This window comes from Hydra vulgaris, chromosome 12, assembly GCF_038396675.1.
Source record: "Hydra vulgaris chromosome 12, alternate assembly HydraT2T_AEP".
Lineage (NCBI taxonomy): Eukaryota > Metazoa > Cnidaria > Hydrozoa > Anthoathecata > Hydridae > Hydra > Hydra vulgaris.
Genome location: NC_088931.1, coordinates 22,852,649 through 22,874,771, shown reverse-complemented (window position 1 = coordinate 22,874,771; position 22,123 = coordinate 22,852,649). Strand labels below are relative to the sequence as shown.

The window sequence follows — 22,123 nt, the reverse complement described above, 5'->3', positions numbered from 1 at the left end:
GCCTGTATTGCTTGCAGTTGTATCACAGCATATACCAATGATCTGCTCTTTACATCCATAACATTCTAAAAGACTGTGCACTTGTACTGCTTGGTCAACTCCCTTTGAAGAGGGACATTGAACAACACCTAAAAGGTGGTCTTCCATTGTATTGTCATTCGAGGAGCTTACTGAGACTGCAAGTCGCTCAATATTTTGAATAATGTTAAGCCCAGTAGTAATTTGTTCCAACAGTTTAGTATCAAAATGAAGAATAAGCTGTAGGCCTTTAAGATGTTTCGTTAATGAAATCCACTCCAAGTCTCCTTCAAGTTCTACATATTTGAACTTTTTTCTATGAAGTATGGTTTGTGAAAGTAGTATATCATTATTTTCTATACCTCCAGCTTTAAATATTTCATTTAAAACTGCCAGATGAGGTAATACACCAACATTAAACCTTGTTTCTGAAATAACATTCCATGAGCACATTCAATGAGCTTTTTAAGATTCACTGCTAGATTTTTCCTATCTCCAGATTTGTAACTAGGCATCTTTTTATAATATTTTTCTACCTATTTATAATTATATACTTTTCAATAAAACAGCTTTAGTTTGTGAAAATTACAACTATGTTATTAAAATAATACTATACCTGCATTTCCGACTGTTACCCAGGAAATGTTTTTCCTTGCTGATTTCAGAGTCCTCGTTTGACATTTCTTCCTCAATGTTGAATTGAATCTCTTCTGTCATGGAGTCATGTGACAACAAATTATCGTTGATATCTTTTAAGTTTTTCTGTCTCTAATTCTTTAGAGAGACAGAAAAACTTAAAAGATATCAACGATGTTTTGTTGTCTTCTCAACTTATCTAGCTTGTTCTTTATCCTATTTGCATCCAGTATTCTCCTACTGTAGTCACCATCGACTTTTGTTCCCATATATCCTTTCCTATCCAACTTCTGGTCTTCATAAAAACTAAAAAATATTTAAATCTGTTAAGGCATTTATGAATAAATTAATAACTGTTCTAGTTTTTCTTGGAGGATGACCAAACCATGGAAAGAGTTAATCGTAAATATTTGAAAGGAAATAATATGCTATTACTTAAGTTACTTTAAATCGGAAAGAAAATCTCACTACTCAAAAAAGTGTTGTTTAATGAACTTACTTTATATCTTCCAGCTTGGCATCATCTGTTCTCAATATATTAGCAAGAATATCTTTTTCAAAATTCTTAGTCCAGATGTCAAAAAGCTGATAGGATTCTGTGAGAAAATCTAACTTTGATTGCTTATCAAGACTGCTGTCCCAGTTTAGAGAAAACAATTTAATCAATTTCTTGTATTTTTAAATAAGTTTAATGATTTTGGTCTTTATATTGTACCCAGAAATCAAAAATTTCTTGCCAAACCCAGCATTATCCCCAATTTTTTTAATCCTACCTACCAAGCAAGAATTATCAGGATCTGTACAAACACCGTTTTTACAAACAAGATCCTTGGATTTCGATTTCAATTTGCAACCAACATTAGTAGAAGTGGGTTTGTATTTAACCTGTGACTTGTGAAGGATAATTTAACAGTATCTTAAAATATCACCATTAGATGGAAGCTGTCTCTGGGGTAAATCCCTCAGTAGGTACTTCAATAGGTAAATATACCTCAACCTTTTTGTAAATATCCGTTTTTTCTTATTCTGTCCCATTATCATCCTTTTTTTAGCTGTTCTACCATTTTTTATATGAATTTCAAAATAATAGGTTTTTTAACTAGATTTATACTATATTTTACACTTGCATCAAAAATCTGTGAAGTTGTTATTCTTATAACTTAGATAAAATATGATACTCTTGTATCATATTTTATCTAAGTTTACTGTTACGACTTTTATAACCGTTTATATGAGAATTCCTTTGTGAACAAATAATTCCATTTAAAAATTTTTTCCTTCAAAAAAAATTTTTAAATGGAATTTTTTTCTATTTTGAAATTAAAAAAAAAGTGTTTTTTTGGACACCCTAATATACATGCGTAGATGTATATATTTGTATACATAAACATATATATATTTATATATATTCGTATAAATATATGTATGTGTTTGTTGTGTGTGTATATATATATATATATATATATATATATATGGATATAGATATATCGAGATATATGTATATACATACATATATATATATATATATATATATATATATATATATATATATATATATATATATATATATATATAGATAGATAGATATAGATATAGATATAGATATAGATATAAATGTATGCATTTATGATAACTGTTTAATTAATGATTATTAATTTGTATTGTTATGTAACTGTTAAATAATGAATTTTAATTTGCATTATTAGTTGCTTTTATCAAAACTCTGCACTTATTACTGTGTTTATATATATATATATATATATATATATATATATATATATATATATATATATATATATATATATACATACATATATATGTATATGTATATATATGTATATATATATATATATATATATATATATATATATATATATATATATATATGTATATGTATATATATATATATATAACTATCTATACACACACAACAAACACACACATATATATATGTATATATATTAGGGTAGGTCAATTTTAGTTCCGCATATTGCAGTAGTTGAAGACAATTAAAATATTACTCTCAAAATTTGAGAGATTTTGGATGAAGAATTGCTTGCAGATTTAATTTTTAAGATGCGTTATATCTATCGTTAAGTATCGTTATACGCAAAAATTGACGTTTTAAATATGTTCATATTTAAATGTTTTTTATTATATTTTGCATTGCTGAATGATTTAAATTTATAATAGTTTATAACAATTTAGCTAAATTTAAAACAACTTGTTGCCTATTTGAAGATTTAAATAGTGAAACTTTTATTCTTATATTTACATCAGAATATCAAAATAAACATTTTCACAATTAAAAAATTTTGAACAGGGATATATATTTTTAGGAAAACATTTTCAATTAAAAAATATCATCATAAGAATGGAAGTAATGCCCTTTTGAAATATATGGTTTATGAATCTTCCTGCTTAATAGTTTAGTCAAAAAGCAGCTGTGTAGATTCTTCAATTCATAAACATATTGGAATGCTTCCAACACAAGTTTTGCCGCTCGCTCAACACTCTAGGAGTAAGATGGAAAGTCGGGAATTTAAAGTTTAACATTATTGTCAATCATATATTGCATTTGCTCAACTGAGAAATGTTGTGTTAATTTTCACCTTAATTTTTGTAATGCTGATGTCAACTCATACCAATGATTAGCATTAAAATTAATTTACAGAATTTTCTTCAAATTTACTTTCAAACTTTCATTGTTTACTCTATAAATATAAACCGAAGCTAATTACCACATTTAATTTATTCTTTTTTTTCAAAACTTTACTTTAGTTAACTATAAAAAAATACCTTTGTCTTATAGCCAGTAAGATTTGAAAACCAAAGTTTCATATCTTGCTGTCATTATCTTTAGCATGGCATAAAGAATATTTTCAGGCACAGTGCATTTTTTTAAATGTTTTTTTAACAATAAGTTTAACATCATCAAAGGGGAAATTATTTATCCTAGTAATAATAGAAAAAATAAGGGCGGGAATTCGTGAAAGTTTGAAGATTTTTTTATTTCGAACCAAGTTTTTTTTAAAGAAGCGGTTTGTTGATTGTCTTTAGTATATAAATAGAGAAGGCAAATAGCTAGAGTCAACCACCTTGCATGGTTAAGCGGTCCAATTTTATAGGCAGCCCAATTACAAGAAACTTTACCAAAGTCTATTCCTTTGCAATATTCAAATAAATAGTCTTTGATCGCAAATAAGGTCTATTAGTATTTCTTCTGGAATATATCTGTCTACAATTGGGTTTTCAATACGTTCAAACAAAACTTGATTTTTATCCTGAATATTTTCAGTACATCTTTTGCCAAGTAGACCACTGAAGCTTCTTAGCCCAGTTGTGTCACCATCAAGTTTTATAAAAAGAGCTCGTAACAGAAGTATATTTTAATGTAAGGCGCATCCAATTAGATGTAATTTTTTTTTTTTAAACCCTTCTAGTTTTACCACTAAGCCACTTATTGGTCCATTATTGATAGCAGTATTATCAAGAAGGACAGCTTGTATACTTTCCAAACAATTAAGTTCTTGTAAAACACTGAATGTCTCTATAGCAAGAACTAAGTCTGTTGCACCAGAAACAGGAATTGTCCTATGCATCAAATAATTTCCACTCGATTTCCATCTTCATAAGTAAATGTGAGGTGATGTTCAGGTTCAATGCATTTCTTTAATACTTCTCCTTGAGGTGAGTTTATTGTTTTTCTTATTTTAGTTATCTGATCGAGCTTGCTGTCAACCTCAAGACAGGAAAACACATCTAATGAACAGGAACACACAGAAATATTTAAAAGTTTGTCCAAGTTTGCATCAAGATTTCTTTTAGCGTTTGCTTTTCCGTGCTTGCGAATAATATCCTTAACAAGTATGAGAAGATCTTTAACTTTCCTATTAATAGATTTATCAGTTATAAGAGGTGAACTTAAGATTACTGTAGCTCAAATTGATTTCATGTTGTTGCTAATTTGCTAAGTCACTAATACGATATTTGCATTAGGATTTATATGAATAAGATAGTAAATAGTACTGAATAACCTAACTTAAAGTGCTTGGATCTGTGTTTGATAATTCACATGGGCCACCACAACATTTTTTTTCACTTTTTATCCGTGAGATTGTAGCCTTAACTTTCGGCTTTTTTGTAGACTAATAATATATCTAAACTGTATTAAAGTATAACACTTAGAGTTATTGATCACGGCGTTACTTTTTAGTGGGGTCATTGCACCAAAAACCCTAAAATATCAAAACTTACTATTAAAAATCTGTTTCGTAAAAAAAAAAAAAATTCCTTTTTGAAAAAATCTGGGGACCGTGGCTCCCTTAAGAATTGAGTAAAACCTATAGTTTCTTTGACTGAATTTAGCAAAATCATTAGTTAATTAACCAAAACCAATCCTTCGAAAAGTTTTATATTTTAATTTACTTCAGAAGTTGTAAAACAAAACTTAGGTAATATTAAACAGGTAAAAACATTACTCTAAATATAATCATCATAAGTATTTACCTTTAATATTAAACGATTTCTTTAAATTGCAATTTTATTTTTTTAACCAACTTTTCGATAATTTATACTTAATTTTAAAACCAACTTTTAAATACAAACAAGATACAATACTTTCAAATAAAAACAAGAACTTTTAAATACAAAAAAGATTTGCAAAATTTAAATGCGATTTCTATATTTAGATATAAAGATATATATTTAGATATATACAAGTTATAGGTATAAGTTTAGATATAAATACATGCATTAATAATAACTGTTTAATTAATGATTATTAATTTGCATTGCTATATAACTGTTAAATAATGAATTTTAATTTGCATTATCAGTTGTGATAAAATGCTTTCATCACAACTCTGCACTTATTAGATGAACATTATCAACTTTTTGTAAGATTCAGCCCTCAGAATTAGGGTCGGCATTCTCCATAGCCAACCTTACTGCCAACCTAATCGTGTCTAAGGTCGAAAGTTTTTTGCTGACCTTGTTTCTACGTTGTAATTGTAAAACTTTTGTATTAAAAATGTTGTGTTGACCTTGATGCTTACCAAAAATAAATTGCCGACCTTACTTTTTCAAGGGCTTTTATGATAATTTTGAGGGTTGGTTAGACTTAATTAGCTTTAGTTGAAGTTTAACAATTTTGGTGAAGTCAGAGATTTAGCTTTTTATTAACAAAAATTTTAAATTTTTATAGCACTAGTATTATATTATTATTTAGTTTATATTTTTTTAACGGTTGCAAAATGAAATAGCTAAAACTTTGTATTCATAAATTTTTTTCTAAGCTTTTGACATTTAATAAGAACTGTTTAGCAATGAACACCAAGCATCATGAGTTCTCAACAAACACCAAGCATCATGAGTTCTCAACAAACACCAAGCATCATGAGTTCTTAGCAAACATCAAGCATCATGAGTTCTCAGCAAACACCAAGCATGAGTTCTCAACAAACATAAATTAACATAAATTGTGAATAGGATATTTTTAATTTATTTCAATTAAAAAGAACATAATTGTTTTAATGTTTTTAAAATTTAAGAAACCTTGATGTGGCTTTTAAAGAAACAAAACCCGATTTCATTTTGTATAATGCTGGTAAATACTTTTATTTGATTATTATTTGTTTTTGCCTGGGGTTTTTTATTATATACTGTTATTTGAAAATAAGGTTCCCTAAAACTTCAAGGGTTTTAACTTGATTATTGAGGAATTTGAATTTATTACATATAACCCAAATTTGTACTTAATATTTTTTTGTTAGGTACTGATATTTTATGTGGTGATCCATTAGGAATGCTAAGTGTGAGTGATAAGGTAAAAAAGTTAAATGGTAAAAAGTTGCTGAATTTATAAACTTTCGATTATTATTATTTATTTATTTTTGCCATGGTTGAATGATAACGGAGATAAAACAAAAGAATGATAACGGAGATAACATAAATTTGCTGTATAAAAATCTTTTAGTTTTTTCTACTTTTACATAGATTGCATCATTTTTGTGGATATGGAATCCGAACCTTCTGGACTAAGAAAAAATATATTTAAAAAGTTTTGTTTTTTACTTGATCTTTGTAATAATCCATATCTCTATATCGGTTTATATTTGTCGTTAAATTATATATTAAATTGAATTGATTTTTTATGCAACGATCTTAAAAAATCAATAACCTAACATGTAAATACCTTAGCATGTAATAATTTTAACATGCAATAATGTTGATATTCACGATGTTCTGTGACGGCTCGTTTTGTGCAATACTTCTTGATTTACATTTAAATCAAGGAGAATGTTTTAAAAATTGTAATTTTTTGTTGAAATTATGTGATGCCACTAATGAATTTTTTCTGTTAATTAAAGAATAATATTAGAATTAACTTTTTTTTAACTTCAGGGTGTTATAAAACGCGATGAAATAGTATTTAAATCAGCAAGAGATAGGAACATTCCCATTGCTATGGTTACGTCTGGCGGTTATCAGGTAGGAGTTTTTTTTTAATTAATCAAAATATTTATAAATAGCTATGTGTAAATTACAGAACAATAGAAATAATAAAATGTTTTACATAGAGAGAAACTGCTCGAGTGATAGCCGATTCAATAATAAATCTGCGGCGTAACAATGTTATAGAATTTTCTCGTAAAGAGCAAATAATTCAAACTTAGTTCTTTATTGCAGTAGTTAAAGTTATTATAAAATTATTATTATATATATATATATATATATATATATATATATATATATATATATATATATATATATATATATATATATATTACATTTCTTTCAACTATGAAACGCTTTAGAAACATGAAAATTTTTGAAAATGTTTGCAACAAGTTTTTAACTATTTTCACAGTTTTTTTTTGTTTGTTTTTAAATCATGTTAATGTTCTTTATTTTTTATTTTTATACCTTAAAATAGTTTTGATATGAATCCAAAATATCTTTTCCTTTTTTTACAATTGGGCTTATTTTGGTTAAGAAATTTATATTGTATTTATAATGATTGTATTTTATATATTTGTATATAACGCCTCATTGAACCAAATTTTTTGAGGCCGGATTGTTAGGGGGTATATAAAAATTTTGTGTAATGTAAAAAGTGTTTTAAAAGATAATATTTAAGTAAAAACTTTTTTTGCACTTGATACCAGAAGGTAGTTGAATTGCACTCACGTTAAACTTTTTTGTTCGTAAACATGCATATCTATTTAATAACATGTGAGTTTACCCAAGGTATTGAATATACGTTTTTGTAAATTAGTTAGAAAGAGTGTGTTATTAATTAATATTATCTGTATGTTATTTATTAATATTTGTGTCATCTAAATAAACATATGTGTGTTAATTAACATTATCTCTAACTGAATCAACATTTGGAATTCTTTAAAAAATATTATATTCAGAGTTTAATGCTGAAATGATCTTGAATTTAATTTTGACGACGTTAATAGAATACAATCTGATCGTTCGAAATCAACAGCAACTTTGAAGAAGTGTCTTTATAATTATATACTGTATATAGCATATATAAAAACAAAGCAGTGGCTACCTACATGCGAATTTCAAAAATGGCTACCTACATACGAATTTCAAAAATGGCTACCTACATGCGAATTTCAAAAATGTTATGATTGCAAAGCAGTAGTAAAAGCCTGACTTCATCTAACTCAAATCTTTTTAAAACTGGTGTTTTAAAAAGATTTGAGTTAGATGAAGTCATTTATTATAAAATAGTCAAACGGTTTTGAATTTTTTATAATAAATGGATATTAAAAAACAAAAGATAATTATTCTCTATTAAAATTCATTATTAGATTTATCTTAAATATTTGCTGCGTCTTTCCCTATTATTTTTGAATCTATTTTTTGCTCAAAGTTGGCAGTACATTCTTGAGAAGAATTGCATATATGCCAGTGCAAAGATTCGACTTAAACTTCCACAAAAATACATTGAAAAATGTTTACAGAGGCCAATGTGCATCTTCAAAATCTGGTAAAGTGCAAAAATTGCGCAGCAGTGGTAAATACACTTATTTTAAAAAGTAATAAAATATTCAGTAAAAATTTAGTAACATAAATTATCTATTGGCAGCAAGAGTTTTAAATTTTTTATTTTCAGTCATTATTTTATTCCCCCATCATCGAAATAAAACGATTTTCTGGTGCTCAACTGTGTAAATAAAAAATGAAGAAATACGTAACAAATGTTAATAAATGGCAACTAGTTGCAAAAATACTCACTCTTCATACTTCCACCAGACAAAAAAAAACCATTTGGTTTCAAAATGTCATTATTTGTGAAGAACCACGAAGATGACCATATTCTTGTTATAAACCTTATCAAAATAATACTAACATCATTATTGGTATTTATCTCTCTTCATCGCGAAATAATCGAACATCTTTGGAATAATACACAAATCAATTAGATACAGATAAATGCCTTATAAATAGTTATGAAAGTGTTGGTTAATTGTACTTGATTGATTTTCAATCGTTTCCTGACGGAATATATGATTTATTAGAAAGATGAACTTCACGAAAAATAACTACTCCACGTTTTCATCAAAATTTATAAAAACAAATGATTATGAGCTAGTGGACGTAATTAAAGGTTCTGACCCTAAAATAACGTATCAACATTACCAAACCCATCTTACATTAATCACATAGTTCTCTCAAGGAATACTTCTCTTCAAAATGAGAATTGTATTGTAGCCCCTTTTACATCTCAAAATATGAATGATCATTTGCCAATATCTATTGTAATTGGACTCAGCGGGAAATCTCTCTATAAAAATGTTAAAAAAACTATAGGCAATAATATTATTTCTAATTATGCCTGGAATAATCAAAATTTTATACAATTGTATAATGAGTGTTTAAGCAACAATTCTAAAAGTTTTCGCCTTACGAAAACTTGTTGAAATCTATTCTTTTATTATAAAAAGTGGATCTGAGACTCTTAGCCAACACTTATTCTTGAAAAAACAGTCTTTATATTCAAAATCTTGATGGGCTCTCGAGTTAAGCAGGAGCAAAAATATTCTTACATTTTATTTTAAGAAACCGCGTGAGATGGGTTTCGAAAAAGGTTTAAGCTCACTTTTAATCGATATCGAATGGTTATGTTTAGATCGAAGTTTACGAAATGGTTTTTACACTTCAACTTGTATATATAATTTTAAACTGGTTAGGTATTCTACATAAATAAATATATATAGCTAAACAGCAACAAGATTATCTTTTAAAGTATAACAAGTTGTTATAAAACTATAAAGTTAATTACCCCCCCCCCCCTGATTTTTAAATATACACAGTAAGAAAATGTTTTTAAAATAACCTAACAAACAATATAACAAAAGCATAAATTTAACAAGAATAATTTTTTTTTGGTCAACGGTTGTTGTATTAACCCCAAATCAAGCCAAAAAAAAAAAAGATTTGCGAGAGCCAATTTTCAGCAAAAAGTAATTCAAAAAGCCAAGTAAAACTTTGGTAACACATTTATAATAGGTGTATGTGTGTTTTAAACGAAACAGATTTGTAAGAAAAAGTCCTGGGTCTGAAGATCTGTCCGCCTAAAATGGTGTCAAAAAAAAGGTAATTTCTTGAAAGGGTAAACCAGTCATCAAATGGTTCTTTAGTCATTAATTCTTTAGTAATTTACAAAAAGTAAAAAAATTAATTAAAAAATCTACAAATATACCAAATATTACATATAAAATCTAGTTAAAATTAAAAACCTACTTTTTCGTATGTTTTGCCTTCTTTTTCTAAAGTTTTGCAATTTTCATCTCATCATTTTGAAATGCAAATCTCATCATTTTGAAACTTTTTTTTAAATAAGCTAGAGCATTAGCCATTGCTTATCATGCAACCTCCTCTGCAATATTTGCTATTTTCTAAACAAGTTTATCATAGTTTTGTTGCGTCATTGGTTTTGGTATGTTCATGAGGGTTGTAAATTTTTGAAGCCAAAAATGTCCTATTCCAAGAGTTCGCATTCTATATATTGTTCGTGTGTTCATACCGCAGCTACCCTTTTTATTGATTAATTAAGAATTGTAAAAGTCTTTTTGATACATTTTGAACAAATAATTGAAAGTTCACAAGCAAGTCCTCGCTTTTTTTTTAATTAATGTTAAAGACATTTGTAAACAAGTTTGGCAGCACAAAACACTTACAGCATCATTCAAAAGAGAACAGTCATTTATTTTGAAACCAGTCACATCTTTGTTTTTGAAATGGGAATTTTGTTCGGGTAGTGAGTTGAAAAAAGCTTTAACTTTTTGATAAGAAGAACTCAATGAATTGGAAATGTCAGTTTTATTATAAACAAAAGGTACATTATTAACACTTAAAGAGGGAGGATTTACAATATCTACAACTTTACAGCAACGGGACACCTTTACATTAAAATTTTTCTTTCTTTTTACTGCTCGTTGTCTTCTGACTTTAACTCTATCTACTTTTACCATAATTAAAAACTAAAAAAATAACAACTTTTGACAAAGAATTTCGAGCTAAAACTAAATGAAAAGCTGTATATTTCGGCTAACAGTCTTTCGCATAATTCAAAATAAGATTTTGAATTTTATAAAAATCGCAGACCTAGAATGTCTTAACGGTTTGTTCGCATGCGCTTTAAGCGCACCTTACGAAAGACCGCTGTAATAAAATATCACATCCCCTTAGAAAAACCGAAATCAAGATTGCGTTTTCAAGTTATTGCACTTAGAAGTATATCTAGTACGTCCGAAATAATATTGTACAAAAACAATATATTAAAAACGCAACGATAAAAATTCATAAAACAGTTTGTAAATAATATACTATAAATGAAGTCAGCATTAAATGGTAATATATTTTAAATTCATACTTATGAAATTTTGATCCTAATATATTACGTGACAATGATTATATAGACTACACAGGGGGGGGGGCGTGATATTTTTTTGAAAGCAGCGTGTTGAAACGAACAGACGCGTTTTTTTTTCAGCGTGCTAAATTATAAAATACTTTACAAATATGGGAAATTCGTTTAAAAATATAGAAAAATTAATTATCAAGTAATTGGAGGAACAAAAAATATGTTTACTGCAAGAAACAGAAAAGTTGTTATAGGAACAAGAAAAGAGCTTTGCGTCGATAATGAGTGCAAACTTAAAAATATTAACCGAAAGAATTGAAAAAATCGAAATTTATGTAAATAACATTAAATCCAATGTGATGAATATTCAAAAAGACTTGAGCGATTTTAAAACTACATTAAACTTTCAAGAAACAAACCTAATAGAAAAGATAAAACAAATTAAGAAATGCTATGATAACGAGTGGAACATTTTGAGCAAAAAAACAATCGATTTATAATATATATCTAGACGAAATAACCTCCGAATAGATGGAGTAGAAGAAAAACCGAATGAAACCTGGACTGATTGCGCATTGAAGGTAAGTATGCTATTATTAAATATGATAGAATTTTATGCAGAGAATTTAGAAACCCTATTCCTTACACTAAATTTTAAAAAGAAACTTTTCTAAAATGAATGATCTGATAAATTAAAATAAATAATAATAATGGCTAGAATAAGTGATTTTGAATTTATAAAATTTAACTTTACTGAATTGAATTCTAATATAAAAAATTGCTCAAATTGCTTATATCACTATCCATGCGAATTAGAAGGGTTTCTTTTTTAAAATGTTTATGACAAAAATTTAAATAAAATTAGAATTCTACACGTAAATATTCGAAGTCTTAATAACAATTTTGAAAAACTTCGTAACTTGTTAAATGAAACAAAAAATCGTTTTAATATAGTTTGTTTAACTGAAACGTGGATTTCAAATGACTTAGATAGTAATTCTAACTTTAATATTCCACATTTTAAATTAATTTCGCTCAAAAGACAAGTAAATAAACGCGGCGGAGGAGTCCTTATTTATGTGAATGAAAATATTTTTTATTACGATAGGAATGATTTAAGTGCTTCTGATGGCGATAAAGAAATTTTAACTATAGAAATTATAAACAATCAATCACAAAACATTTTATTAATCTGTTGTTATGGACCACCAGACGGCGTGAGCGAGAACTTGAGCATTTTTTTTGAACAAAGTATTTTTAGAAAAGGTATTAAAGAAAAAAAAGAGTTTCATTATTGGGGACCTAAATATGAATTGTCTTCTGTATAATGAAGATAACAAAATTAAAAACTTTTATGACTCCTTTTTTGAAACGGGTGCAATTCCTTTAATAAATAGGCCGACCAGAGTTACAAAAAACTCACCATCTTTGATTGATAATATCATTACAACAGATATATTCAACAATAATATTCAAACGGGTATCCTAAAATCTGATATTACTGATATGACCATTTTCCAATATTTTTTACACTTAACTCAAAATATGAAAATGAAAATAAATAAATCAAAATTAAAACACGCACTTTTAACCATACTAATATAAACCAGTTTAAAAACCAATTATCGTTACTGCACTGGAAGCATAATAACTTCAATGACAATGCAGACAAAATTTACGATAATTTTTTTGAAAATTTTTTTCTCCGTATATGATGCAAACTTCCCTATTATTGAAAGAACAATAACTCCAAAAAATATCAACAATCCTTGGGTAACAAAAAGATTTAAAAAATCATCCAAGATAAAACAGAAGCTGTATATAAAATATCTCAAAACAAAATCATCTTCAAATGAGAAAATATATAAAGATTACAAATATCTATTTGAAAAAGTTCGTAAAAACTTGAAAAAAAATTACTACTCAAAACTCCTAGATAAATTCAAAAATAACTCAAGACGCATTTGGCAAGTAATGAACAAAATTAGTGGTAGACAAAAGAAATGCTCAGGTTCTCTCCCCCAGATGATTATTGTTGATAACAAACGTATATGTGATCCAAGAGATATAGCTCACGAGTTTAACAAATTTTTTATTGACATCGGTCCTAAACTAGCAAATAAAATTCCTTTTACCAAAGCAAAATTTGATTTATTAGTACAGATGGATAATTGCAATGATTCCAACGAATTATATTCAAAACTAAAGTGATTTGAATGCTCTTTCAAGAATTTGAAAGAGCATTCAAATCACTTAAAAAAAACAAAGCAAGTGGAGCAGATGACATAAACGGTAATATAGTTATAGAATGTTTTGAACAATTAAAATATATTCTTTATAAAGTATATGGAGCGTCTATCCATCAAGAAGTATTTCCTAACCGATTAAAAATTGCAAAAGTTACCCCTATTTTAAAAGAGGGGGATCAAAAAAATATCAGTAATTATCGTCCTATTTCCGTCCTCTGCACATTTTCAAAAATACTAGAACGCATTATGTTCAATAGACTATACAACTATTTTCTTTCTAATAATTTGTTATACGTCAACCAATTTGGTTTTAAAATAAACAATTCTACGGAACATGCAATTATCCAATTTGTACGTGAAATTTCAAATTCTTTTGAAAAATCTAAATATACTTTAGGTGTTTTCATCGACCTATCGAAAGCATTCGATACTGTCGATCATCAAATTTTGATACAAAAACTGAAATACTATGGAGTAAATTACAAAGTCATAAAATTGTTCAGAAGTTTTTTATCAAACCGTAAACAGTTTGTTTTTAGTAATAATAATTATTCTAATGAGTTTCTAAATATTTCATGTGGCGTTCCCCAAGGCTCCATCTTGGGACCACTGTTGTTCTTGATTTATATAAACGACCTAAATAAAGCCTCAAATTTAATGAGTATCATGTTTGCTGATGATACCAACTTATTTCTTTCCAATAATGATATTTACAAACTCTTCTCCAGCATGAACGAGCAACTTAAAAATATATCCAAGTGGTTCAAATGCAATAAACTAACTCTAAACAGTAACAAAAAAAAAATGGATTCTGTTCCATCCTGTCTCAAAAAAAGCTTATTTACCCCCAAATTTGCCCAAAATTATTATTGATGATACTGAGATAAAAAGACACTATGTCACAAAGTTTTTGGGTGTTTTTCTTGATGAAAACATCACATGGAAAGCACATATTGACTATATTAGCACAAAAATTTCTAAAAGCATTGGAGTTTTATATAAATCCAGAACATATTTAAGTAAAAAAACTCAACTCTATTACTCATTTATACATAGTTATTAAAATTATGCAAATATTGTATGGGGAAGCACAGAAAAAAGTAAGTTACAATGTCTTTACCGCCGTCTGAAGCATGCGATCCGTTTAATTAATTTTGCGGATCGATACACTCATTCCAAACAATATATATCATAAATATATATTGTTTGGAATGAGTATATATATATATCAAATGCAATAATGCAATAAGCTATTTCGGCCATTATGCCATCTGATGGCAACCATTAACGGTTTATCTGTCAAATGCGAACATATATTGCAGCAACAGACATTGACGAAGCGAAGAGATAAACGATAACATTAACATGTTTGCCACCAGAGATTTATTCTGCATTAGAAGATCTATGCTTGCCGGCATACCTATAAAACGATTCAGTGACTTACGAAGAGATGAGGAAAATATTATGAAGCTTTTTAAATCAAAGTCATCTTTAATACTACGCTTTGAATTTGCAACAATTAAAAAAGCAAGTAACAAAAGTGTGACGGAATTTTCACAACGGATTGCAAGAGCTGCTGAAGGATGCAAATTTACGGATAGAGATGACAGGATGTGCGACCAGTTTATTATTACTGGCTTTAACGATGGAGCTACGATTAAACGGTTATTACTGGAACCTGAAGAACTTACATTTGCAAAGGCTGTTGAGGTTGCTGTTACTTTGGAACGAGTGACTCAAGAAGCCCGACTGTTGGATGGTTTCGATAATGTGATGGTTGTAGCAACATCACTACTTCCCCAAACAACTGGTTTTGCCGGAACAAATAAAATAACATGTTTTAATCGTGGGAAATTTGGACATTATGCACGGGATTGTGAGGCAAAATGCAAGAAATGTTCACGCAATCATTGAGCCAAAGACTGCATCAAACGATTGCAAGGTTTAAAAAGAAAAGGGAGAATTTGGAAATAATGGCATCCAGCATTCTCCCGGAAACAACGTTGCCATCATTAAAAGTTAAAATAAACGGAATGTTCCGAACAGCATTAATTGATTCTGGATGCTCAATTACAGTGGTTCATGCTGAATCTACACGTGGACTTGTTTCAAAAAGTCAAAAATTCATCACAACTTTGGGAGGAACTGTGCAAGTACTAGGTGAAATGGTAATCAAATTGGAAATTGATGGAATATATCGGATGGTTAATTCGTTAATTGTGAAAGACAAACCATTCGGGTTTGATTTGATTTTTGGAATGGATGCTATTGAAAATTTCGGAGGAGCCGTAATCTATGGTGATAAAAACCGTACTGTCCGAATGTTAGCATGTGATACGGCAAAATGTGGTGCAAATAATATAAGAAGTATAATAAAAAAAGACAACGAAATAAAACATCAGGACTTTACGGCAAAGCTCGACGGAAAAAAGTGGACGGCATCGTGGAACTGGAATAAAGAGCCGGCAATTAATAATACGATCTGCGAATACAAGATGAGCGAAGAGCATGAACGCAGTTACCGAAAAGAAATAAATGAATGGATCAACTCTGGCATTCTTGTGCCGTATAACGAGCAAGCATTGGGTCCGCCTAAAGTATTGATACCGCTCATGTGTGTTGCGCAAGAAAATAAAGGTAGAAAGATACGCCCAGTAGGAGACTTCCGAGTTCTCAACAAATTTATAAATTGTCACACAGCAAATGCCGACGGTTAGCTAGAAATATTCCATGGAATGAGTATGTTTCTAAAGATTGCAAAGAAAAAATGAATGAGTTGCTTCACCGTTTGGAAAAAGAGGACTCGGTTGGTAGGAAATGGCTGGTACCAGTGAATGGAAAAGCTGAGCTTTACTGTGATGCATCATCCATAGGACTTGTTGTAGTTTTTCTAATTTGAGGAGTAGTTATTGAAGATGTAGCATGGCTACGACCGACGAGTGATACGCACCATATTAATATAAGTGAACTAGATTCGATACTTAGAGAGCTAAATTTAACCAGTAAATGGGATATAAAAGAACTCACAGTATACAGTGATAGCAAGAGCACTGTGGGATGGGACGCAGTCTTAAAGAAGAATATCGCGTAAAGACTCGGAGAATTTCTCAAATGTTAGTACAAAGACGGCTAAACACGATAAAGGAAATTGTAAAAGATATTATCTTTATTGTACAATGGATTCCATTTGAACTAAATTTGGCCAATCGACTTTCACGAACCCCTTAAAAATGGTGCAAAACAGTGTTTTATAACGGATTAATTCAACAGAAAGACATATGGAAAGTTCATTCAATTGGTCATTATGGTGTCGATCGAACATTGCAACCTTGTTTAAGAAACAACCAGAATGTATCACGTAAGGAGGTTTTAGTAGTAATTGCAAGTTGTAACCAATGCAACTCCAACGATCCTTATTCGGTAAAATGGAACCATGTTCAGCTGAGTGTAAAGCAGAATTAAAATCGGGTTGCCCTCGATGTAACGCATGTAGGTGCAGAACTGTACTTATCAATGATTGACTGCAGCCCATCATGGTATACGGTATGGCGTAAACTGGTAACCAAAACTGTGGCTGAAATTATCGGAAAGCTGGAAGAAATATTCTCCTTATTTGGACCACCAGTTTGCCTTCTAATGGACAATGAATTTCATTCACACACGCTAACAAGGTTTGCTGACGAATGGGAGTTGATTTTGAATATCGAGCAGCTCATCGAGCTCAAGGCAACGGCGTCGTTGAACGCATACACAGTCCGATTAAAAGAACATTTGCCCGCTCAGGTTGTTCAATCGCTCTGGCAGTATTACTATACAATGAGACAATATCATCAAACTATAGTAAAAGTCCATCGCAGCAATTTAAGCAAAAACCAACGTCATTTATTCCAGGTGTCGATACATGTAAGAAAGAACATATTGAAGGAATGTGACAATGTTTGGGTAAAACCAGCTCAAGAAATAAAATGTGATCAGTCGTGGATACCAGGTATCGTACGGAAGCAAAATACCTGATCGTTTGACGTTGAAACCGCAAATAGGGTATTCTCACGACATATCTCACACTTGCGTCGCCGTATTCCAGACTCTCAGAATATAAATGACTCATTTAATGATGGTTTTGATATACCAAAAGATGAAGTTAGAAACAGAAAAGAAAATATAACGAGGATGCCGTTCAATTTCGAAATGATTTTCAAGAATGCAACGAACAAAAGATAACGCGCTCCGGACGAATAATAAGAACCCCACAACGATTAGACTTATGAGTTAATTCACCAAGAGGGCATATTCTATTAAAGTTGGTGAATTAAAATTATTACGTATACGTGGTAAAAGTCACGTAGATAAACGTGATGAAAGTCACGCATTCATTTATGATTATTATTTTTATGACTATTGTAATTTTACAATTGTCATCGGAATTATAACTTTGTATTTATATGCGATTTTATGTATCAGAACTGAAGGTTGAAAAACGCTCAGATAGTTGTTTTTAATATAAATGTCAAATGCAATAATGCAGCGCATCCCCCATATGTAATCTACATAATCATTGTACACTTGTAGGGGAGAGGGAGGGGGAGTCGAAAAATTGAGAAAAAACACTGACATCATTTATGGATGACCCCTTAATTGAAAATTGGGTTTCTTTGAAAGATCTTCGAGATAATTCCACTCTCCATCTTCTAGGTTTTCATGAAATTTTGTCCTAGAGACATACTAATAAACAAGTTGGAGGAGTTCTGATCACGTGAAAGAAAACATGGTACATAAAAGTTAAGAATAAAAGGTGGGTTTCCGAATTAGAAATTCTAACGGTGATAAAAAAATCAAAACTATTTCTTCAAGATTTTATTTTACATATCAATTTCATATTGTTACGGGGCCTAGTGATAAGACAACTATATCTTCTTTTTGCTTCTGTCATGTAAATTTTTATTTATTTACTTAGTATTGTAATTATTGTCAAACGGCAAAATATATATACATTGAAAAAAAAAAATTGTTAAATTGTTTTATTTCAATTAATGATTAAAAACTTAAAAAAAAATTAGAATTGATAATTTTTAAATTGAAGCATTTTGTTCTTTTGCATGGACAACGGTTACCCGTCATTTAATAATGCTACCCGGACAGTAACCAACAGGCGGGTTCCCAGTTGCCTTGGTAACCGTTGACAGCCTTATAAATGTTAAGATTTTTTTAAAAACTAAATCTAAAAATATAAATCTATGTTTTTGATCTTAAAATTTCGGGAGAATAAGTCGGCAAACACTTTGCAGCGAGTGAATAAGTTTTTGTATTAATGTCATAAATAATTATTATTACAATGTTTTTACAAAGTTACAAAGTTAGACTCGAAAAAATTTTCTGATATGACATCAAAAGGTAAACTTTTTCTGATATGACATCAAAAGGTAAATAAAGGTAAAAAATAGCACTAAATTGTAAATAGTACTTAAAAATGTATAAAAAATATTTTTATTGCGGTAAATAATATTATTAACGCATTAAAAATAATTGCAATAAAAATATTACTTTAAGCGTATTGAAGAAGTTTTAGAAAGTATCTATATATAATTTAGTAATAATTAATATTTAACTCTAAAAAAGGTCAAAAGTCACAAAAGAAATTGCTAAATGATGAAAGTCTCTTAAATGCAATTTGCTTATAAAAATTATTCTTGCGTTGTTATTAAAAATTCTTGAGAACGTAGTATTTTTTTCTTTAAAGTGTTTTACTTTAAATAATTTATATATAATATGTTGCATTAAGAATTTTGTAAAAACAAAGTTCTTAGAAAAAAAAATTAAAAAAAACCATTCAAAGAAAAAAAAAAGAAAATTCTTGTGAACGTAGTGTTTTTTCTTTAAAGTGTTTTACTTTAAATAATTTATATATCATAATATGTTGCATTAAGAACTTTGAAAAAACAAAGTTCTTAGAGAAAAACATTAAAAAAACCATTCAAAGAAAAAAAAAAAAAGAAAAAAAAAAGAAAAACACATTGTTTACTCAATAATAATTTTTATAACAATGTTGTTTTACGAGAGATATCCTCGGATACGGCGTTGGCTAAAATATTTTTGCTTGAAAAAATATGCAGTTTTCTTTTGAGGTGTAAGTAATTTAGAAATCACTGTCATTAGTTCTAAAGCATAAGTTTAAAAAAGGAGATTAATTTAAGTAAGATTAATCTTGATGATTGATGATGAAGTGAGATTAAGCATGTCATGTCACAGCGATCACCATGCAACAGCTATCCCCATGCAACAGCTATCACCGTGCCACATCTATTATAAGTGTCGTAACAACAAGAGCAGTTATCTATTTTGTCGAATATGAACATTTAATAAAAAAATTTTAAACTTTTATAGAAAATGTTTAACGTTTAAATTAAAATTTCCTTTTTATGGTTTCAATATTTGTTTTTTTATTATTAAAAAAAATTGCTTTTTACAATAATACGACATGATATTTAGAAGAAGATTGTGAGGGCAGAATATGATTTTACAATAACACGACATAATATTTAGAAGAAGATTCATAGACAGAAGTGATATTTATTTAATAATACCTAATTTAATTCCTTATGAACATTATTTACATTATACATGAAATAAAATAAATAAAATACCACGTATACTATATTTCTATTTTTTTCAATTTTTTCTTGTAACTTGTCGGATGTTGTCGGATGTTATATTTTTCCTGTAACTTATTGGAGGCTCTTTAACTTTACATAATGAATAACACAATACAGTTGTAACATAACGATGTTCTTACATGAGCTTTTTCAAATTTATCAACAAAATACAACTCGCTTTTATGGGAATCAATTTGATTAATGCTAAAGCATTGAGCACATAATTTCATTCGGATATTTATATGACCAATGCATTGCCAATACTGACCATGAAAGTTTGATAAAGCATTAAATTCTATAAGCTTGTTTTTAAAATTTTTTAATTCAACGTAATACTTTTCGTCAACAATAACCGGTGTTTTTTTTTGTGTTACACTACGGTGAAAGTTTGATCTATGCGTCGGTTTGGAAATGCGGATAAACAAGTTTTCAAATGCGGCTTGGTTCAAAATTCTTCTCAAATAACTTGTGGATCTGGTCTTACTTTTTTTACTTTGATAAGTCCTCATTTTTCAACTTGAGGTAAGTAGCTAAATTTATATTCTATTAAAAGGTTCTCTTTTAATTTCATACAATACAATACAGACACCAGATATCAACATTTAAATAATCTTTACTTTTATTGTGCGTAATTAATAACTCCTCTCTAATATCAAAAAATGTTTAAATCTGTTTATTGTTTGTTTTAAATGATTATCTCGTTACTACGAGAGCTTCTTTTTTTTTTTTTTGTTATTACAAGTGCTAATATTTTTCTTCATATTACGTAAGTACAAAATGTAATCTTATTGTATGTAACCAGTTGGGACTTGACAGAATAATAAAGACAGTATAAGTACGTTCTATTCTCAACCGAGAATAGAATTTATTTGCAATCTGAATCATAATGAACGTTTTTTAACTTGTTCTAGTTCTCAAATCGTTTTTAATCGTATTAATCATTTTTCTTTCAAAAAATAATAATTTTCATGCTAGAACAAAAAAAAAATTTTTATATTGTACGTCTTCTCCATCAGACTTAACCTACCATTGACTTAGACACCATACCACCTCACATGTTACTACTTACTCACTCTGCCATCGCACTTCTTACAACTTAAAGCTGATTAGAAATATTTTAAAATTTCAAGGATTTGAAGTTTAATAAATTAAAAACGTCTATTTTTGATGAAATGACCTAGCCATTATGATGAAAATAATTAAGCTACCTAATGGCGTTATTTTCTCATTAATTCGGTGACTCAACATAAAATTGTTTTCAGATTTTTTATAATCGTAACATGCGGTTACTTTAAATCCAGTTTATTGCGATTTTTGGTTTTAATGATCAATTTTGCTCTATTCAAAAAATTTTTTCAAGTTTTTTTTTATTCGAATCATTAATCAACCTTTAATTCGAGCTATTTGATTTATAAAATTGATTAAAAGCAGATGTACTTTTAAGTTTTTCAAAAAATGACCTAACGTTACCCTGAGTTAGTGTTTCTTTAAGCCATGTTTACTTGTTGTGCTGTCTTATTTATTTACTTACAAATTACTTAAGTAAATACCTCCATAATGTTAAAACAAACACTTAAAATTTACTTGAGGAAATAGCTCCATAAACAAATGTCCTTCGATCTATATAAAGTAAAATAATAAATAGAAATAGTACAAAAAACTTTGTCTATTGTATTAAA

The 22,123-nt window shown here is 28.7% G+C and overlaps 1 protein-coding gene across 2 annotated transcripts in view; it reads left to right on the top strand.

Moving 5' to 3' along the window:
• The window catches only part of LOC136088586 (histone deacetylase 11-like), a 50,859-nt gene extending 43,464 nt beyond the window's left edge, over positions 1 to 7,395 (top strand). For both annotated transcript variants that reach the window (XM_065812578.1, XM_065812577.1), the window contains 4 exons: positions 6,207 to 6,262; positions 6,429 to 6,481; positions 7,060 to 7,146; positions 7,236 to 7,395. In XM_065812578.1, coding sequence (XP_065668650.1) covers positions 6,207 to 6,262; positions 6,429 to 6,481; positions 7,060 to 7,146; positions 7,236 to 7,331 — 292 coding nt within the window. In that variant the 3' untranslated portion in view covers positions 7,332 to 7,395. The remainder of the gene's footprint in view (positions 1 to 6,206; positions 6,263 to 6,428; positions 6,482 to 7,059; positions 7,147 to 7,235) is intronic.
• Positions 7,396 to 22,123: the final 14,728 nt, after the last annotated feature.